This window comes from Parasteatoda tepidariorum, chromosome 1 (genome assembly GCF_043381705.1).
Source record: "Parasteatoda tepidariorum isolate YZ-2023 chromosome 1, CAS_Ptep_4.0, whole genome shotgun sequence".
NCBI classification, from domain to species: domain Eukaryota; kingdom Metazoa; phylum Arthropoda; class Arachnida; order Araneae; family Theridiidae; genus Parasteatoda; species Parasteatoda tepidariorum.
The window spans coordinates 44,297,902-44,314,793 of NC_092204.1; the positions used below are offsets into that span (position 1 = coordinate 44,297,902).

General features: G+C 26.7%; 2 protein-coding genes across 5 annotated transcripts in view; one reads left to right on the top strand and one right to left on the bottom strand.

The window, feature by feature from the left end:
- Positions 1-1,161: 1,161 nt before the first annotated feature.
- On the bottom strand, positions 1,162-14,534 carry LOC107453778 (protein FAM161A). The gene is made up of 4 exons (XM_016070727.3): positions 13,052-14,534; positions 7,009-7,167; positions 5,021-5,120; positions 1,162-1,455 (listed from the first exon to the last, which is right to left on the bottom strand). Exons 1-4 carry the CDS (start codon positions 14,266-14,268, stop codon positions 1,306-1,308), a joined length of 1,626 nt encoding a protein of 541 aa, XP_015926213.2. The 5' UTR covers positions 14,269-14,534; the 3' UTR covers positions 1,162-1,305.
- Positions 14,535-14,662: 128 nt separating this feature from the next.
- LOC107453780 (ubiquinone biosynthesis protein COQ6, mitochondrial) overlaps positions 14,663-16,892 on the top strand; it is a 41,457-nt gene continuing 39,227 nt past the window's right edge. For all 4 annotated transcript variants that reach the window (XR_011636540.1, XM_071179465.1, XM_071179460.1 and 1 more), the window contains exon 1: positions 14,663-15,197. Coding sequence is in view for 3 of the 4 variants with exons in the window: in XM_071179465.1 (XP_071035566.1) it covers positions 15,011-15,197 (187 nt within the window). In the remaining variant the exon portion in view is untranslated. The remainder of the gene's footprint in view (positions 15,198-16,892) is intronic.

Below are 16,892 nucleotides of genomic sequence, written 5' to 3' on the forward strand. Positions count from 1 at the left end.
CAAGGTTTTTTTTCCCTTTTTCTCAATATTTATTAGCTTACTTAAACTATATTTAAAATTTTACTCATACCTATACCATTTAAACATACCTATGATGAACAGAAGTAATTATAATTTACAAATATGTCTTTCTTTCTTGAGTTCATGATTATAACAGCTATTTACTGATAAAAAATTAATATTAATCATGAATGTAAGCTTATAAAGTATATCTCTGACTCTTCTTAACAAGCAAATAAAATAAACTGTGATTTTAAATTCCACCTTTGAAAATTTGATTTCCAGAAACTTCTGTGATCGATGATTTTTTTAAACGTCTGGACCTCCGATCTCCGGATTACTGTTAGCGAAAATTCCGGAAATCAGGATTTTTTCCGGAGCACAATCAGCCCTGCAAATAACTCAAAAATAATATTTTCGAATAAATACTGTTACAAATAAGGTACTAAGAAAACTATAAACATTTAAATCGGTACAGACATGACTAGAGGAATTGAAGAATTGTGAACTTTGTTTTAAGTGCATATTCACTGACCACTAAAATTTGAGATAATGTTAATTCGTAATTGTAGCAATAATTGTCTGGATATCGATTGAAACACTAGAAGGATTAACAGAAGATATTGGCGCAAACCAAGCACATCAAAGAGATCAAAGAGTGATTTTTGGACATTGAGTGCCATAATATCGGCATTTTTTAAAAAAATTAAGATATTATCAATAATAATTGAGTGATAAAAGACATCGAGATTTAAAAAAACCAAGTAATAATTCGCAACAATAATTACCGAAAAAAATTATCAAAGCATGACGTATATGTACGATGGAATCGGTGTGAGTTGTGAGTGATAAAGTGAAAAATCAAATGCATACACTAAAATTTTCATGCGCGTAATACATTAAAATTATTGAGAAAAAAACACATTAAAAACTTTTTGTAGAAAAGAAAACCAAAATTATTTGCTTCATTATTCACAAATGAGAACAGAAAAATCAGGACCATTTCTTTAGTAAGGCATCTTTTGAACAAATTTCGAAGGAAAAAAATGTTTCAAAGTTCTGCAGAAAAGAAAACCAAAATTATTTACTTCCCAAAGGAATTTTTTTTTTTTATAGTTTCACAAGTGTATAATTTTTTTAAATACAAAATATTGCAAATTATTTTTTTATCTTTAAAAGTTATTTAATTGATACATAGAAATATATTCAACAAATGCGTAAAAAATCTTTTTTGTTTTACATTTTAAAAAATACTGACTTGTTTAAAACTGTAATATAAGCCACATATAATTTTCTAAAATAAAGCTATCCAGAATCTTCTGATTCTTCAGATTCTGAAACAGATTCCTTTTCTTCTAAATGATCAGATTTGGTATCAGTGTCACTGTTTAATACAGATGTGTTCTCTTCTTCATATGTTATATCTTTCAAGCTATTTGCTTTTTTTATTCCTTTCTGTATAAAATTAAACAAATAAATAGTAACAAAAAATTTTTAAATATTTTTTTTACACCAATAGTTACATTTTTAAAAAAAACACAAATTATGTTGCAACATTTTGATAACAATTATATAGTTGAATAAACAATTTGATATCACTGAAACCTTTTTTGTAGGTGACTAATATTTATATCAGAAACATTTAAATATAATTTAATTTATACTTTTAATATTGTTTTAAATTAAAGCAATGCTTCTGAAGTTTTTCATTCTTGCAATTAAGCAATTTCAAAATTTGACTGTCACAGCTTTTGCAAAATTTGATGCCACAAATCAAATATCATTAATGCTAATTTTTTAAAATGTTATCAATATTTTCAAAGTTTTTATTTAATGAAAAAAATCTATATTACAGTCTAGTATTATATTACAGTCTAGTGTTTCACTTGTTAAATGCATTTTTTAAATTATGCTGTCTTATCTTGAGTCAACATTATCTTATCTTTAACATGGTTTTTCAAAGCTCTGTCGCCAAGGAAAATAAAAACCACAGTTTAAGTGTCTTACATTTGAAGCAAAATTATGATTTTAAGCTATATATGTCATTTTGCCATGAAGAATTATCTGGGTTTGAGAATGGACAAATAGTTTAAATATTCTAAAAGCAATTAAACTTTTTTACAAATTACAAATTTTGCAACATTTTTCCATCTAGAAGAAAATTATCAAAATCACTGCTTTATTCTCAGTTTTTGCAAATTTTTATAAGCCCAGATAATACAGCATTGGAGTAAGTTTTTAAATATTAAATAATTAGACCACAAACACTTTTCATTTCCACAAAACAGTGGCTCTTCTTCATATTAGTGTTTTCTGTCATTTTCAGAATAAGCAAAGATAGCAGTAGCTTTAGATAGACTAAACTTGTCTTAGATAGACTAAACAGCCATGCGCAACTGTTACTAACTCACAGCAGTTAAGAAAATAGCATATTATTCACAAAAACGCATCACTTTATAAGACGACGAAGCCTTTATAAAACAACCTTAAGTAACAATGTCATCCTGACTCATTGTAACAAAAGGTGTCATAATACAATAAATGTCCAATGTTAGTTTTTAACTTTACTTTTATGCAAAACAATCAAAAAGGTTTTTGAATGTATATATTTAATACACTATAAGATCTTTATAATGAAACTTTACACGAGGAAACTTCATATATTTTGAATTATGTAGATTAAACTTACAATAAACTTATCAGTGGAATATATTTGTGGAAAACATCAGATTAATAATTTAAAATAATTTTTAAATACTAATACCTTAAAACACAAAAATATGCACTATACTAATTATTCTTTACAGAAATAAAAAAAAAAAAACTGTCAAGAGCATTCGAAATAAAATCCAACAAATTTATTGATTTTGGTTTTCTTTAGAGAGGGCTAATGTGCCACAACAAGAATTGCAGTTTATAGAATTGCGTTATTTAGATCTTTTACTATAATGGATTAATAATTTTTTATAAATAATAATTTTTTTATAATTAATAGTACTTTAATTTAATCATTCAATCTTCAGTTCTTTATTTTACATAGTGAGGATTATCTTTTTATGTATTTTATAAATATAGTATCATCGTAGTATCAGGGGATCCCTTCAATAGGAGATGCTTTTAATATGTAATGAAACATCTATTTAGCTAGAACGTATTTAAAAATAGCATTTGTACAATTTTGTAAATTGATATTTTATAAATAAGCTTGTTCTGTATTGTCTCTTTAAAAAATTGATGAAAAAATAAATCATTTTCTAATAATACAAAAAAATTAAAATAAATTTGTTTTAACTTTTGTATTTTACAGTCCCCTTTTACTCAGGGGCCTAAGGGCACTGCCTGTTTTCTCCAATGGTAGCTACACTCCAGAGAAACAGTGAAATTTTTTTTTTAAAATTTCAAATGCCTACTGAATTATTGCAATTTTGGTCCCTTATTCAATAAAATAAAAACTATTTTTGAGTGTCACTTTTCAAAATATTAAGTGAAATGCAAACATTGTGGCACCATTTTAAAGAGGGTACCAATAAAAAACTTTTTATGTCATAAAACATTCTTCATAAGTTAACTTTAAAATAAAAACCCAAAATGAAGTTATTTTTTTTTTTAAAAAAAATAGAAGATCAATGATGTACTTTTGTGAAATAACTTTTTTTTAACTATTGTAATTTAATAACTAAAATAAGAATCTGGTTAAAAATCTGAAATAAATTTAAATCATACAAATTTTAAAACTAAAAGTTATTTCCAAAACCAATTCTTATAAATTTATTGCTAATGAAAATCATGCGTGTAAACGTTACTGCAAAAGATCGAAGCCTGGCAAAGGTCAACCCTTGATGAATCATATAGTTGTTTTAGTGTTGTTGGACATATTTGTGAAACGACATTAGTTCTCGCTTGCACTATCAAAAGCCAACATTCAGCTTGAACTACTGATGGAATGTTGAAGAAAATAATTTTATTAAATATCATAACTTACTTCTAGTCTACACCAACAAATATCAACTATCAGCATACACTTATTATCTTAAGTAAAAAATCGTAACTAACGAAAAGGTTTTATTCAACTTCCACTATCAATGCAGGCCGCATGTGAAATTTTGCTGTTTTAACTAAAAAATATTGCTATGTATTAGAGTTTTTCCCAGAAATAAAAAAGGGTAGGGTACTTCCTCTTTGAAAAGGACACTTTGAGTTTTGAAAGGGCACTCACTTAATACGGTAAAAGTTTATAAAAATGTGTAATATAATGTAATATCTGAATTTTATCCTCAACAATTTTCAAATTACCCTCTTTTAATATTTTACGTGCATATTTCAAAAAGTAATTCTCCCACATTATCAAAATAAGCAAAAAAATTGTAATTTATAAAAATAATTAAAGGCATGTTAAAAAGCAATTTCTGTGCATATATTTTTTTTTCAGTAAAAAGTAAACTGAAAATCATGAAAAAATTAACATTTAAGGTGCATTTTTTTAAAAGTATTTATTTAAAAAATAGATTTAAAATCCCTTAAAAAATTTAATAATATCCTTCCCAAAAAAGATACTCATAATAATTTAACATGTTAAAAATAATCCTAACAAAGTAAATATTTGTAATAGTAATCATAACTAAACCTATAAACACAGGTAATTTTACCAGTGTGTAATTATTATTTAAACAGTAAAGTAATTTTTTCAAACTAAAATATGAATGAAAAGGCAGTGTTTTTAAGGGATGTCAGCTTGTTTTTACAAAAAGGGAGCATTTATTGGGAATAAAGGGCAAGCAAGTCATGCTACCCTTCGAAAAACGTTTATGGAGAACACTGACGTATGTAACATTGCTCAGATACCAAAAGTGCTGTGTAAATGCTGATGTTCACTAATTTATCTTTCATAGTAAGATATACTATATAAAATATTTTTGCTGTCTTCTTTTACTGTATGTGTTTACTTAAATTAATGCAATGCAAAAATAAATTTTCATTTAAATGAAAAGTTATTACAAGATAAAGTAATTTTTATACATACTTTTGATTGCCTTTCAATCAATAGATATTGCTGTGAGACTCGTTTCATTATTTCTTCTAATTCATGTTCATATTCCTCCTCCCTGTTTAGTTGTGATTCCCTAGAATATATAAACAAAAATTCAGCTAAGATTATTTCCCAAGAAAAATCAAATATTAAATTATTCATACTTATGGTAAAATATTATGGGTTGTATGAATTGAGATGCGTCAAACCAAAATGTTTAGGAATAAGTATATTTCTCTTAAATCTTACTTTTTGAGCTTTTAGAATATTTACACCTCATCTTCTGGAAATGGAATTCGTCTAAACATTTATAATATACAAGCTGAGTAAAGTGAAATTGTTAAGTTGACCACCCTTGTAAGTTGACTGACTGTCTATGTTGATTTCTTTTGTCAAGAATTGAATTTACCTTATTAATTACAAAAAAAAAAAAAAAAAAAAAAAAAAAAAAATGTGAAATCTTTGAAATTTGACCTTTTGTCCATCTTGCATGCTGACCACTGAAATGGGTAATTTTGCCTAAAACAGTTATAGATTTTTTTTTTAAAAATCTTCATAAGTTGATTGATCAACAAGAAAAAGCTTTCAATGAAATTTTTTATAATGTTGCGAAATAGAATTTCACCGATTTAGTAAAATAGTCTTAAGAGCTAACCGAAATCCCTTCACTAGTTGACCATTTGGGAAAACTATTAAACTAGATAGCAAATATTATTTACTTCATTTATTATCTATGAAAGAATAACTTGATATAAAAAAAATTACTCACTCGCCTCTAAAAGTTAACTTAGTTAAGCAATGTACTACAAGTGGCCAACTTACTCATGTTTCACTGCACTAAATTATTTTAAAGTTTTAAAAATTTTAGCTTAAAAAATTATGTCAAAAATATTTATATTGCAAAAGAAAAGTGAAAAGACACATTTATTTATTTAAAATATTAGGAAACTTTTGTTCGCCCCACACTCTTTTTTTTTTCAGGGCAAACAATTAATTTTTGAAAATTTTTCCTCATTCTCTACTGATTGCTTTTCATTTTCTATAAGTTCATGTAAATACACAAAGTTCCTCATTGTTTCAAAGGTTCGGAGACCTTCTGCAAAGTTGTAGTTTCATTTTACGGGCATCACAAGCATGTGCAATAATTTCTTGAAAAAGACAACTTTACGAATCTCATTTTCATCAATAGGCATTAAATGTGATGTCTTAAACTGCAACAAATCCGTATTTTCTTCTTCACCATTAGTTACTGTTTTCTTCTCAAAATAAAAAGATCGGAAGAGTTTTTGAACGATCGGCATAGAAATCTAATAGATTAAAAAAAGATTTAAATAGGAATAATTAAAATTATAAGAATAGCATTTGAGATAAAACCATTAAAGCAAGACAATACATACAAGCAAAATAAAGGTGCAAGAATGATTGATCAAGGCTTGTATTTACTATTAGACGTTAAACACAATCTGAAATATACTTTTAAATCAATATATAAATAAAAAATGTTTTTTGATGTAGTTGTTTGACTAGAGTTTTATACATGGCCTAAATAGTCAAAAACTGACACATGCCATACAGTTGCTAACTCAATAACAGCCAAACAAACAGCCTTCAGCTAAACAGCAACAAATTATTTCATAATTTGTTGCTGTTTAGCTGAAGGCTGTTGAAGTTTCAATTTATAGGTAGCATATTAAAAGACGCAAATTTAAAAAAAATATGATATTAACTATTGAAAGTTTAAATGTAATTTAAAATTTCAATATGAAGATACAATTTAATATACAATTATTTTGTGTAAATAATAAATTTAGTAAATAATTAATCTCTGTAAGAGCAACAATATTTGCCCACTTTAAAATGCAAAAGAATAGTAAGTTTCAATTTTTTACAGTTGATTTCAATACATGTACATTATGAAAAAATTAATAATTTTAAACCTGTTTTAATTAACACACTCATTTCGTTTTTAAAAATATATCTACCTGAAATTTTTCACTCTCTCTTCGATTTCTCTATCAGGATCAATATCTGGAAGCAATTTTTGCAATTTTTTCGAAATTTCTTCATGCATTTCTTGTTGAGCCTCACTAATTTCATTATTTTGATATTCTTCTTTCTTTTCTCTTGCAATTATTTCTGATCTGTTACGAAAAAAAAAATCAGATTTTAAGTGACTATAAATAAATATGGTATGTAATATGACAGAAATATAAAAATAATAATATAATTCCTTTTAATATTAATAATGAAGCCTAATTTCAATTAAAAAGAAAATTTAATCATTTTCAAAAACTGACATTATCTTTAATACCAAAATAACAAGTAACAAAAATCAACAGTCATTAAAATTGTGCTATCAGGAATATTATTCTAGAAAATTTTGTTAACAAATTGATTCTGAAGTTTAATTCAAGATAAAATTATTAAGAATTCATTAGTTACAACTGAAATGTAATTGTATACACCAACGTAATTTTTAATTCCTATCTTTTGTATTTTTTTCTATAAAAAATACACTTACTACAGTTTGAGATATACAGTACTTAAAATAATAATAAAAAAAAGAAACTTAATAACTTTTGATCTAATCAATGAATTTCATGTGCTAAGATCCTATCTTAATATTTCAAAGGACTTAACTTGAATATTTGTGTAAGTATTTCAATTACTCTAATGCCTAAATAATTGAGATCTTAGTTTTTTAGATTGCAGCTATCTCCAATATTGACAAGGTCAAAAATCTAAATTTTAAAAAATTCATGTCTAATTAAAAAAAAAAAAAAAATTTCTCTTTAGATTTTGGAGCTTAAAATATCTTCTGCTCAAATAATTTAGCACTTTAATAAAATTTAGTAAGTTATTCATATCCTAAAATCATTAAGATTGCATCAAAGTATGAGAATATCCAATCATTTGATGAGAAGTTATTAAGGTGTTTTCTTTTTCATTTTGTGCACTTTATTAACATTTTTTCAAAAGTTTTGTTTGTTTAACTTTGTAACAGGAAAAAATATGGAAATTGCAGTTTAAAATCCCTTTTATCTTTTTCATATATCACAAATGATAAATCTTAAGATACACTTTTGTTCAACACACTTAGGAGTTAATTTTATTTAAAAAATTCTGCATCAAGTCTATTCCGATGCTTGAGTTTTGAGTTGGCTTGAAAATTACCAGATTGCAATTTTGAACATTATTAATCAGACATCTGTTGCATTGACCGAGAATTCATAGACATAGAACAGACAAATTAGGATTTGATTTAGACCTGCAAAATAATAAGCTGAGGTTCATTAATATTATGTAGGTCACAGGTGACCTCTGTTGCAGGTTTTGGCAGGAGGAAGTAAAAGAGGAATGAAACTTAGGATACTGACGCATAAACAAATTAGATTTCAAGTGTAGTTTTTTTAAAAGTAGAATCAAATCATACTAAACACACAAGATGATAGGACTAATAGTTTAGGGATTATACGAGTTTCATGCTTGTGCCTGTTTACATATCTAGCATTACTATCTAAATAAGGGAATTGTATTTTTTGCTGTAGTATAAAATGAAACTAAACAATAGTCACTAGGACCAATATTTCAGAAATTGCAAGGTTTTTTAAATTTATAAATATTACTATTTTTTAATTGTACTTGGAGTAAAACCATAATAACCTTTAAACTATTACTCCAACTGATTCAGATATTGCCTCATTCAATTCGGTATAAAAAAAAATACATCGGAAAGATACCATACTTGTTTAAATAGTAATTACAGGTGCGTAAATAGGTATAAGTACCAATTGTATTTAAAAACTATATTATACTATAAAAGCTTAAACTGTATCCCCTATCATCTGCTGGTTAATCTCATTCAATTTAGAGTAAAAAACTAAGTTGGAAATAATATCTAATTTGTTTAAATCTATGTTTCTCTCCTTAATGCAACACAATTTTGTGGGATTTTTATTTGAAAGCCTCAGAAATAAATCCATATCATATGGATCAAAAAACCATGTTATGGTTTCGGGCTTGTTATTTAGAATGCCTGAATTTAATTTTTTTTTTAAAGCTTATTATGACTATTTCAATAGCAGTGATATAATGCATTAAAATAAAAAGTATTATTTATAAATAAGTGTATTAATGGGCATAATTTAGTAGATAAGTTATATCTTACTCATAACTTTGCATTTTGATTTTACATATTTACTGCTCTTAAACTTTTTTTTTTACTAGGTTATTATTTTGCTTTAAAAGATAATTTTCATTAATTTTTTCCTAAATGTTAATTAAATATTAGGAATATATTTCTGATGTAGGAAATAGAAATATTTTTATAGTGTTCTTACTTTTTATTAAATATTAAGAACATATTCTTATATTTCCTCAAGAATACTTAAAGATTCTACAAAAATGTTACAAAAATGAAAATGTAGTTGGATGTGTACTAATGCAAAAGAAGGGGAAAATTGTCATCTGTGCTAATATTGATATATAATTGTAGTTTTTTAATTCAGTACATGAAATAATAGTGATAGGCCACCCTACGACTTAAAAATTTTTTTATGTTTTAAGTCCTCGTTCATATAACTTTTCAGTAAATGAATTAAATATAAACATTTTACAAATCTTTTTTTTTCTTCATTTTACTTCTTATGCTCACTTATATATTTTCTTTGCATAAATAACAATTTTATATCCTGATTTGCATTATTCAAATGATGAATGTCATTTTATATGCAAAACCTCCATTCAAATATTCATAAATAGCACAATTTGTAACAACTCTTTCTAGACTAAGCTGAGTTGCAACATATTTTTTTAAAAATATTCTTAATAATAAAAATGAATAAAACATTTAGACAGGTTACAAAACTATAAATGAGAATAAGTTAATACTCAGGGTGGTCACTCTCTGAATGAACCCAAAATATCCGAAAGTAAAATTTGAAGTTTCACAGACAGTCATGATTTACACCAGATTAAAAATTTACATATAAACCTTAAGAACTTATAAATGCAGAAATTTCTCTTAAAAATACCAATTTTCCAATCTAAAAAAATATTATTTTATAATATTAAGCAAAAAATTTTATTAAATAAACTTATTTTTAATTTTATTAAAAGCTCTAGATATGAACTAATTTAAAAAAAAAGTATATAAGTATATTATTTTAATGTTTTAAGAAATTTTATCTAAATAAAAATGTATACTTAACAGAAAAAAGAAATAAAAATATTTATTAAATACAGGGATGAGATTGGTCAAAAGGCAAAAAAGCTGAATTTTCACACGAGTACATCTTACGTGATTTATAGCAAAAAGATCAGTAACATATTCTCATCCAGTTTTGGCTGATGTTGATATGCTTATATATAGCAATAATCCCCGATAGAAAAACTGCCACATTTATAGTAACTAATTTTTTAAAAAAAACTTGCTTTTTACAAGAATCGCGCGATAACGGATTTTAAAATCGCGTGAATATAAATCACGATACTGAAATAAGTGAATGAAACTCGATATTAAATTTCAAAAATGTGAAAATACAAATCATGATGCGTAACTTTCAGATCGCGCAAATACGAATTACGATACATAATTTCTAATTGGTGTTAATACGTATCCAAAGCCTAATTTTTAAATCAAGTAAATACGAAAATAGAAGTTGGATATTACAACTGCAAAAACGAATCACGACATTGGATAAACCCGCATGAATATGAAATCGTTACATAGAATTTTAAAAACGTCTTTATACAAATCGCGATATTGGATTTTTAAATCTCGTAAAGAAGAATTGCAATGAATGATACTGAAATCGCGAGAATAGGAATCGCAATGCGCAATTTTCAAATCAGGTAAATACGAAAATCGATGTTTGATATTAAAATGCAGCGACGTCTGGATTACGAAAATACGAGCTATCTAGCAGACGGGCAAAAATGAGGAAAATCTTATTTTCTGCTTCTAGAAGCTAATAACTAAATTAAGTAGATATGCCGAAGGGTTGGCAGCTACGAAGTTTGAATTTTCTATACATCTTTCGATATATTATATCTATATATCAAATCAGAAATAAACATAATTATATTATTTCAATGGCTGAATTTTCAGAAAAAACCAGAATAATAATTAAAAAAACTGAAACTTTTAGAGAATCTGAGTTTTTGACAAAAAGTCTGAAATTCGAGCGACAAAAGCGAAAAAGGCGGAAATCCGCTAAAAAACGGATAAATCTCATCCCTGTAAATAGCACTAATGACGCAAAAAGTTTTATAAGATATAATTGTAATTATATATTCTGTGCTTTACAGATAGATACCTATAGTAAGGTAAAAAAATTAAGTATCTGCAGACAGAATCCAAAAGTATCTGTAGGTTCACAATATTTATTTAGTACAGAACGATTTTATATTATAAAAGCGAAAAATTATTTAACATTTTTATTTATTCTTGACAAAAAAAATATATATATACATGCACCTAAAAACATTAGAGGAAGAATAATACTAACAATTATAAACAAAAATAAAGAAAGAACTCCATTCATATTAACACTAAACATACCATAAATGGTCAAAAGACCGGTTATTGCATGAGGTATTGTAAAGTGTTGATACATTTAGTGGTAAGTAATTATCATATCAAGAATTAAGTGCAGTAGTAATAATTTTGCTCCCGCAATTCTTCATTACGAAATTTCTATTTAACCTTACGTGTCAAATTCGGGTAACTAGGTTTCATTTTTATTAACAAACGAAATTACATTAAAGGATTTCCTACTGTCACCGTAATTGTTTATTTTTGCTGTAAGGGAAGTAGTGTCCAGTTGTCTGCATGCCGCTAATGATGGGATCACTAATTTTTGAGTTAAACGAACAGTTTTATCTTTTCACACACATACAACTAAACAACCTTCTTCTACCTTGCATAAATTATGATTATGTTGTATCTGTGTTTTGTTTCTTCTCTGAAAATGCATTTTTTTTTGGTATGGATACTTTTTTTAGTATTACAACAAATATTTAAAAAGTATCTCCAAAATTGGAGAATCTCTGCACAGCGTGCGTCTATATTATCTAACTGTGCAAATACCACATAATGTTTCCATAAAAAAAGCAGTTCTCAAAAATAAACTGATAAAATATTATATTAAGTAAAATCTTAGTACATCCTTTGTACTATTTTGGAAATTGCAGCTAACACCAAATTATTATTTTATAGAAATNATTAGTGTATTACTTCATCGTTTTTTCTTCTTTTTAAGATTATTTCCCCCCCCAAAATTTTTTTTAGTTGGGTTTAACAATAAAAAAACTCCTTTTTGTAGCGATTCAGAAAACCGGAAAAATCAGTTATCCGGAATAGCGACGGTCCCGATCGTTCCGGATAATTGGTTCCCTACTGTATTACAACAAATATTTAAAAAGTGTCTCCAAAATTGGAGAATCTCTGCCTATGAATCTTTGCACGGCGTGCGTCTATATTATCTAACTATGTAAATACCATATAATGTTTCTATAAAAAAGCAGTTCTCAAAAATAAACTGATAAAATATTATATTAGGTAAAATCTTAGTACATCCTTTGTACTATTTTGGAAATTGCAGCTAACACCAAATTATTATTTTATAGAAATAAACTGTTCTATCTTTATAAAGAAAATGAGACTTAACTTTAACACAACAAGAATATGTTGGATATGTGAACCAGTATATTTAATTATGATATGGGATAAAAGCCTTAATCCTATGTACATTACATACTAGAATTTGATGGTAAATTAATTTTAGAAGTATAAAAAACAATTTATAAATCCCTAATTTTACTGGTGATATTCTAATAGACAAGAAACACATTTGGATTTTTTAAAATCCTAAAAAGTGAAACCAAAGAAGAAGACATTTAGTTAAATAATATTATTTAATGAACAATAAATAAAAACACGAAAAAAATATCAAAGAAACAAAATAAAACATGAAGTTTGATAAATATTACTCAGTGTTCATAAGTGTATGTAATATTATTTACCGAATCTGTTTATTTCTTAAAGAAGCTGCTGTTGACATTCTGACAGGATAATAAAGGAATGGTAATGATTGTTCAGGTTGAGGCTTAAATTTGTTTAAAATTGTAACATTAGACTTGATTTCATTTTCTTTGTAACAATATCTCATTACTTTATCATTCCAATTATTCATAGTTTCTTTACACTTCTTTGTATACAATCTATTTGTAATAGCTGTAATATTAGGTTTTGATCTTTTATCTCTTTCATCATTTTTTTTGTAATCATTCAAATTCAACATTGAAAAAGATCTAGGTATAGTTTTCTTAGAAAGAGGAGATGATGACTGTTTAAGCATTTCTTCAGCTCTATGAGCACTAAGCATCTTGCGAATTTCTTCTTTATTTTTTAATTTTTCACTTACTTTATTGCTTAAAATATGTTTAGGCACTGGTGTAGCTTTAAAACAAGATTTTGATTCGGATGGAAGAGATTTTAATGTTACATTAGTTTGAAAAACATCACCTTGTGGCAAAGATTTATTTCCTCTTCCAATGACTCGTAAACTTTCTTCTTTTCTTTCATTTCTTCTTTTTTCATTCTTTTCCACCATTTTATTATACAATGGTAAGTGAGTATGCTTTGGCACTGGTTTGCTAACAACTTTTACATTCAATTCTTTCTGCATCTGCTGTTCCTTTTCCTCCCTTAACTTAGCCAACCTACGTTCTTTAGCTTCAAGCCTTTGTTCATCAAAGCCAGATAATTTAAATGGTTGTGGTTTAGTTATTTTAAGGGGGCTGCCTGAATCTTTAGAACTTTGAGCATTACTTTCTTTAGAGAGATGTATCTCAGAATCACAGTTAAACTTTTCTTCAGTTGATAGAGATCTAGAAGTTATATTAGTGTCATAATAATGATCATGACAACCTAAACAATGAGTTAAAGGTAACTGAGACCGAAAGTAAAATTTTCTTGATGATTCAGTAAACCTCTTTATCTTAGCGGTGTATTGTTTTTTATCCGTTGTAGAAGTAGAGGTGGAAGGGGTTATGTTAGAATCTACATTATTCTCGAATTCAAAGTTATCAGGGGAATCAGTGTGCATAATTTCTTCATAGAGGGAATTGATATTCTGAAGAGCTCGTTTAGCTTCGGCTTCGATATTTTTTAGATCATTAGCTTGATCTTTAAAATAAATAGGAATTGAATAATTATTGCTATCTCTAAGCCCATCCATTACTTTTAAAACGGAATAAAGATTAATAAATCAAGATAACATGACATATTTTAAAATGCAGAGTTAATGGCAGCTTGAAACACAACGTTTTCATTCAATCATTTTTTAAACAATTACGTCTAGGCGATAAACAGAAATTTAAACTGCAGTAAACGGAATATTTTAATTCTCTTTCTATGTTCTTGTTGTTTTAGCTCTAGCAATCTCGATAAGAATTCAAATTTATTTATATACTTCTACTGTCACTCTTTTTATTAAGATTTTCAAAGAACTGAAATAGCTCATAACAACCATGTCACTTTAACCTAACTCGCCAAAATATGGAACATTCAAATCTTAATGAATTTTAGAACGCAAACAGTACCCTTCTTATTATTTATAAAAAAAATATTTTGTTCCCATGAATGTTTTCTTGATAAAACACTGTCAGTAGTAATGTTAATTATTAAAAAAAACTAAATTAACGTATCTTAATCCAAGCAAAAACGAGTAGCCAGAAACGTTCTTTGCACGGATTAATAAATAAACAAGACGATTTTTTAAAAGTTCATATACCAAATTATCAAAAGTAAAAATTATTGGAAATAATTAAAAAAAAGAACATAATAAGAACTTGAAACTCAATAGACGTGTTTCTTTTTATTTCCTCATATATTAAAAAATGATTTAGTATCTTTAATATTTCGAGATTCCCTAATTTGTTTTGTCAAAATTGTATTGTACTTTCAATTTGTAAATTTTAATGAAGTGTTGTTCCATTATCAGGAAGAACATGTTTCGTAAATCATTAATATTCGTGAAGCCATATTTATTTAATTCAAGGTACTTAAGTAATAAAGCTGAAGGTTTGAGTAAAACTGCAGAAACGAAATGGGATATTATTATATCTGGTGGTGGCATGGTTGGATGTGCTCTAGCTGCATCATTGGGTATTAATAACGTTTTTATATTTACAATATATTAATTTTTCACATCATGTTAACTTTCTTTTTTTAAAAAAAAGGGACTTAGAATATACTTCTGCAAAACACATTTTTTTAAAATTGTGAGTGAAGAACTTATGCTAATTACTATAATGTATGACAGTTAAAGTTTTCTGAAAAGTAATAAATAGAGCCCGGATTTTGATGACCTAAAAAATCTCAACTAATGCCCTTAAAAAGTGCGAAAATTGCGCTAAAAATGCCTTCTGACATGGTTTAAATAAAGTAAAAATATTGAACTAAAACAATGTTTTACTCTTTAAAATTATTCTGAGTCATTTCAAGAAATATAAAGCAATGCAATACTTGTTCTATGCTCATTAAAGTTTGAAAAATATGTTTTATATCCTAAAATAACGACAACAAAAAGGAAAATGTATTGACTCCAAAACATTTTCATTTTGCATAGAAACTTTAATTAATATTACTAAATATCAGAATTACATTGGATTATTAAATGATTTTTGATATTTTGAAATGTAAACGAGCGTCTCTTGTCTGAAAGTAAATTTTTATACCTGGAGAAGCTTCTTTCAACGTCTACTGATGTTATTGGTGCGTACTTGAAAAAGACGGTCTCACTTACTATCAATTCGTCTTCAATTTGAAAAGATGTTACTTCACCTGCTAATATCCTAGATATTTTCTTCATTGTTTGGAAGCCAGTGTTCTTCTCCAAAACTTTGTTCAATTTAGCTGCTGCACTTTGTGCTATCTTTCCCCTTGCTTTTTGGAACACTTGATTCACTACGTCAATATAATTTATTGCATCGCAAAGTTCCAATTCTTGTTTCTCCAAGCTTGTAATTGTCGAGGACACAATAGCAAAGTTAGACTTGATAAATGATAAGTTTCCTTCGATTTTATCAGAGGCCAACACGTTTTGCGCTATCTTAATTGATGCAGCATCTTCTGAGTGAAGACAAATTATAATTTCATGTAATAAAAATGCCCCAAAAAATAATAAAAATTGGAAAAAAAATTAACAAAAAACTTAAAAAATGCTTTAAAATGAAAAATATGCCCCAAAATTTAAAAAAAAAATGCCCTATTAATCTTAAAAAATGCTCTAAAGGACAAAAAATGCAAATGTCATCAAAATCCGGGCTTTAGTAATAAATTATCCCTGAATTGTTTCAAGGGGACTTCTGCTGTAATTAAAATCTCATACAAATGGGGACATTTCCATGTGCAACTGTTCATGAAAACTAAACTTAATCAAATGCTTCTTCGCAGTTCTTGTATTTAGAATAAATTAAAAGGCTATACATATTTTCTTTCCAGTTGACTCCATTCTCGAACTTTTTTTTTAATATTTTTTTTTCTAGGCCCTCATGTGCTACTGCCTTATGCTGCCATTTATTGAAGAATCTTTTCTTTTTTTTTAACATGAATGATTATGCATTGTTGTTATTATCATATTAGGTATTTTTAGATCTCAAATAAGCTTAGAGGGAAGCAAGACCATTTAATAAGATGGTGGGAGCTGTATTTCGAATAACTTCTTTCACATTCTTTTTAACTGTTACTTTTTGTTGAAAATTAAATAGCTTGTTTTGTATGATTAACATCCTTATAACATTGTATTTTTTCTGGTGATGTTAACCTTTCTTTCGCTGGCTATATATAATAATAAAATTA

Coding starts and splice junctions, on each gene's coding strand:
- LOC107453778 (XM_016070727.3), bottom strand. CDS start 14,268: ATGGATGGGCTTAGAGATAGCAATAATTATTCAATTCCTATTTATTTT. Junction 7,168..13,051: donor TTAAGAAATAAACAGATTCG/GTAAATAATATT, acceptor TTTTCGTAACAG/ATCAGAAATAATTGCAAGAG. Junction 1,456..5,020: donor TGATTGAAAGGCAATCAAAA/GTATGTATAAAA, acceptor AATTTTATACAG/AAAGGAATAAAAAAAGCAAA.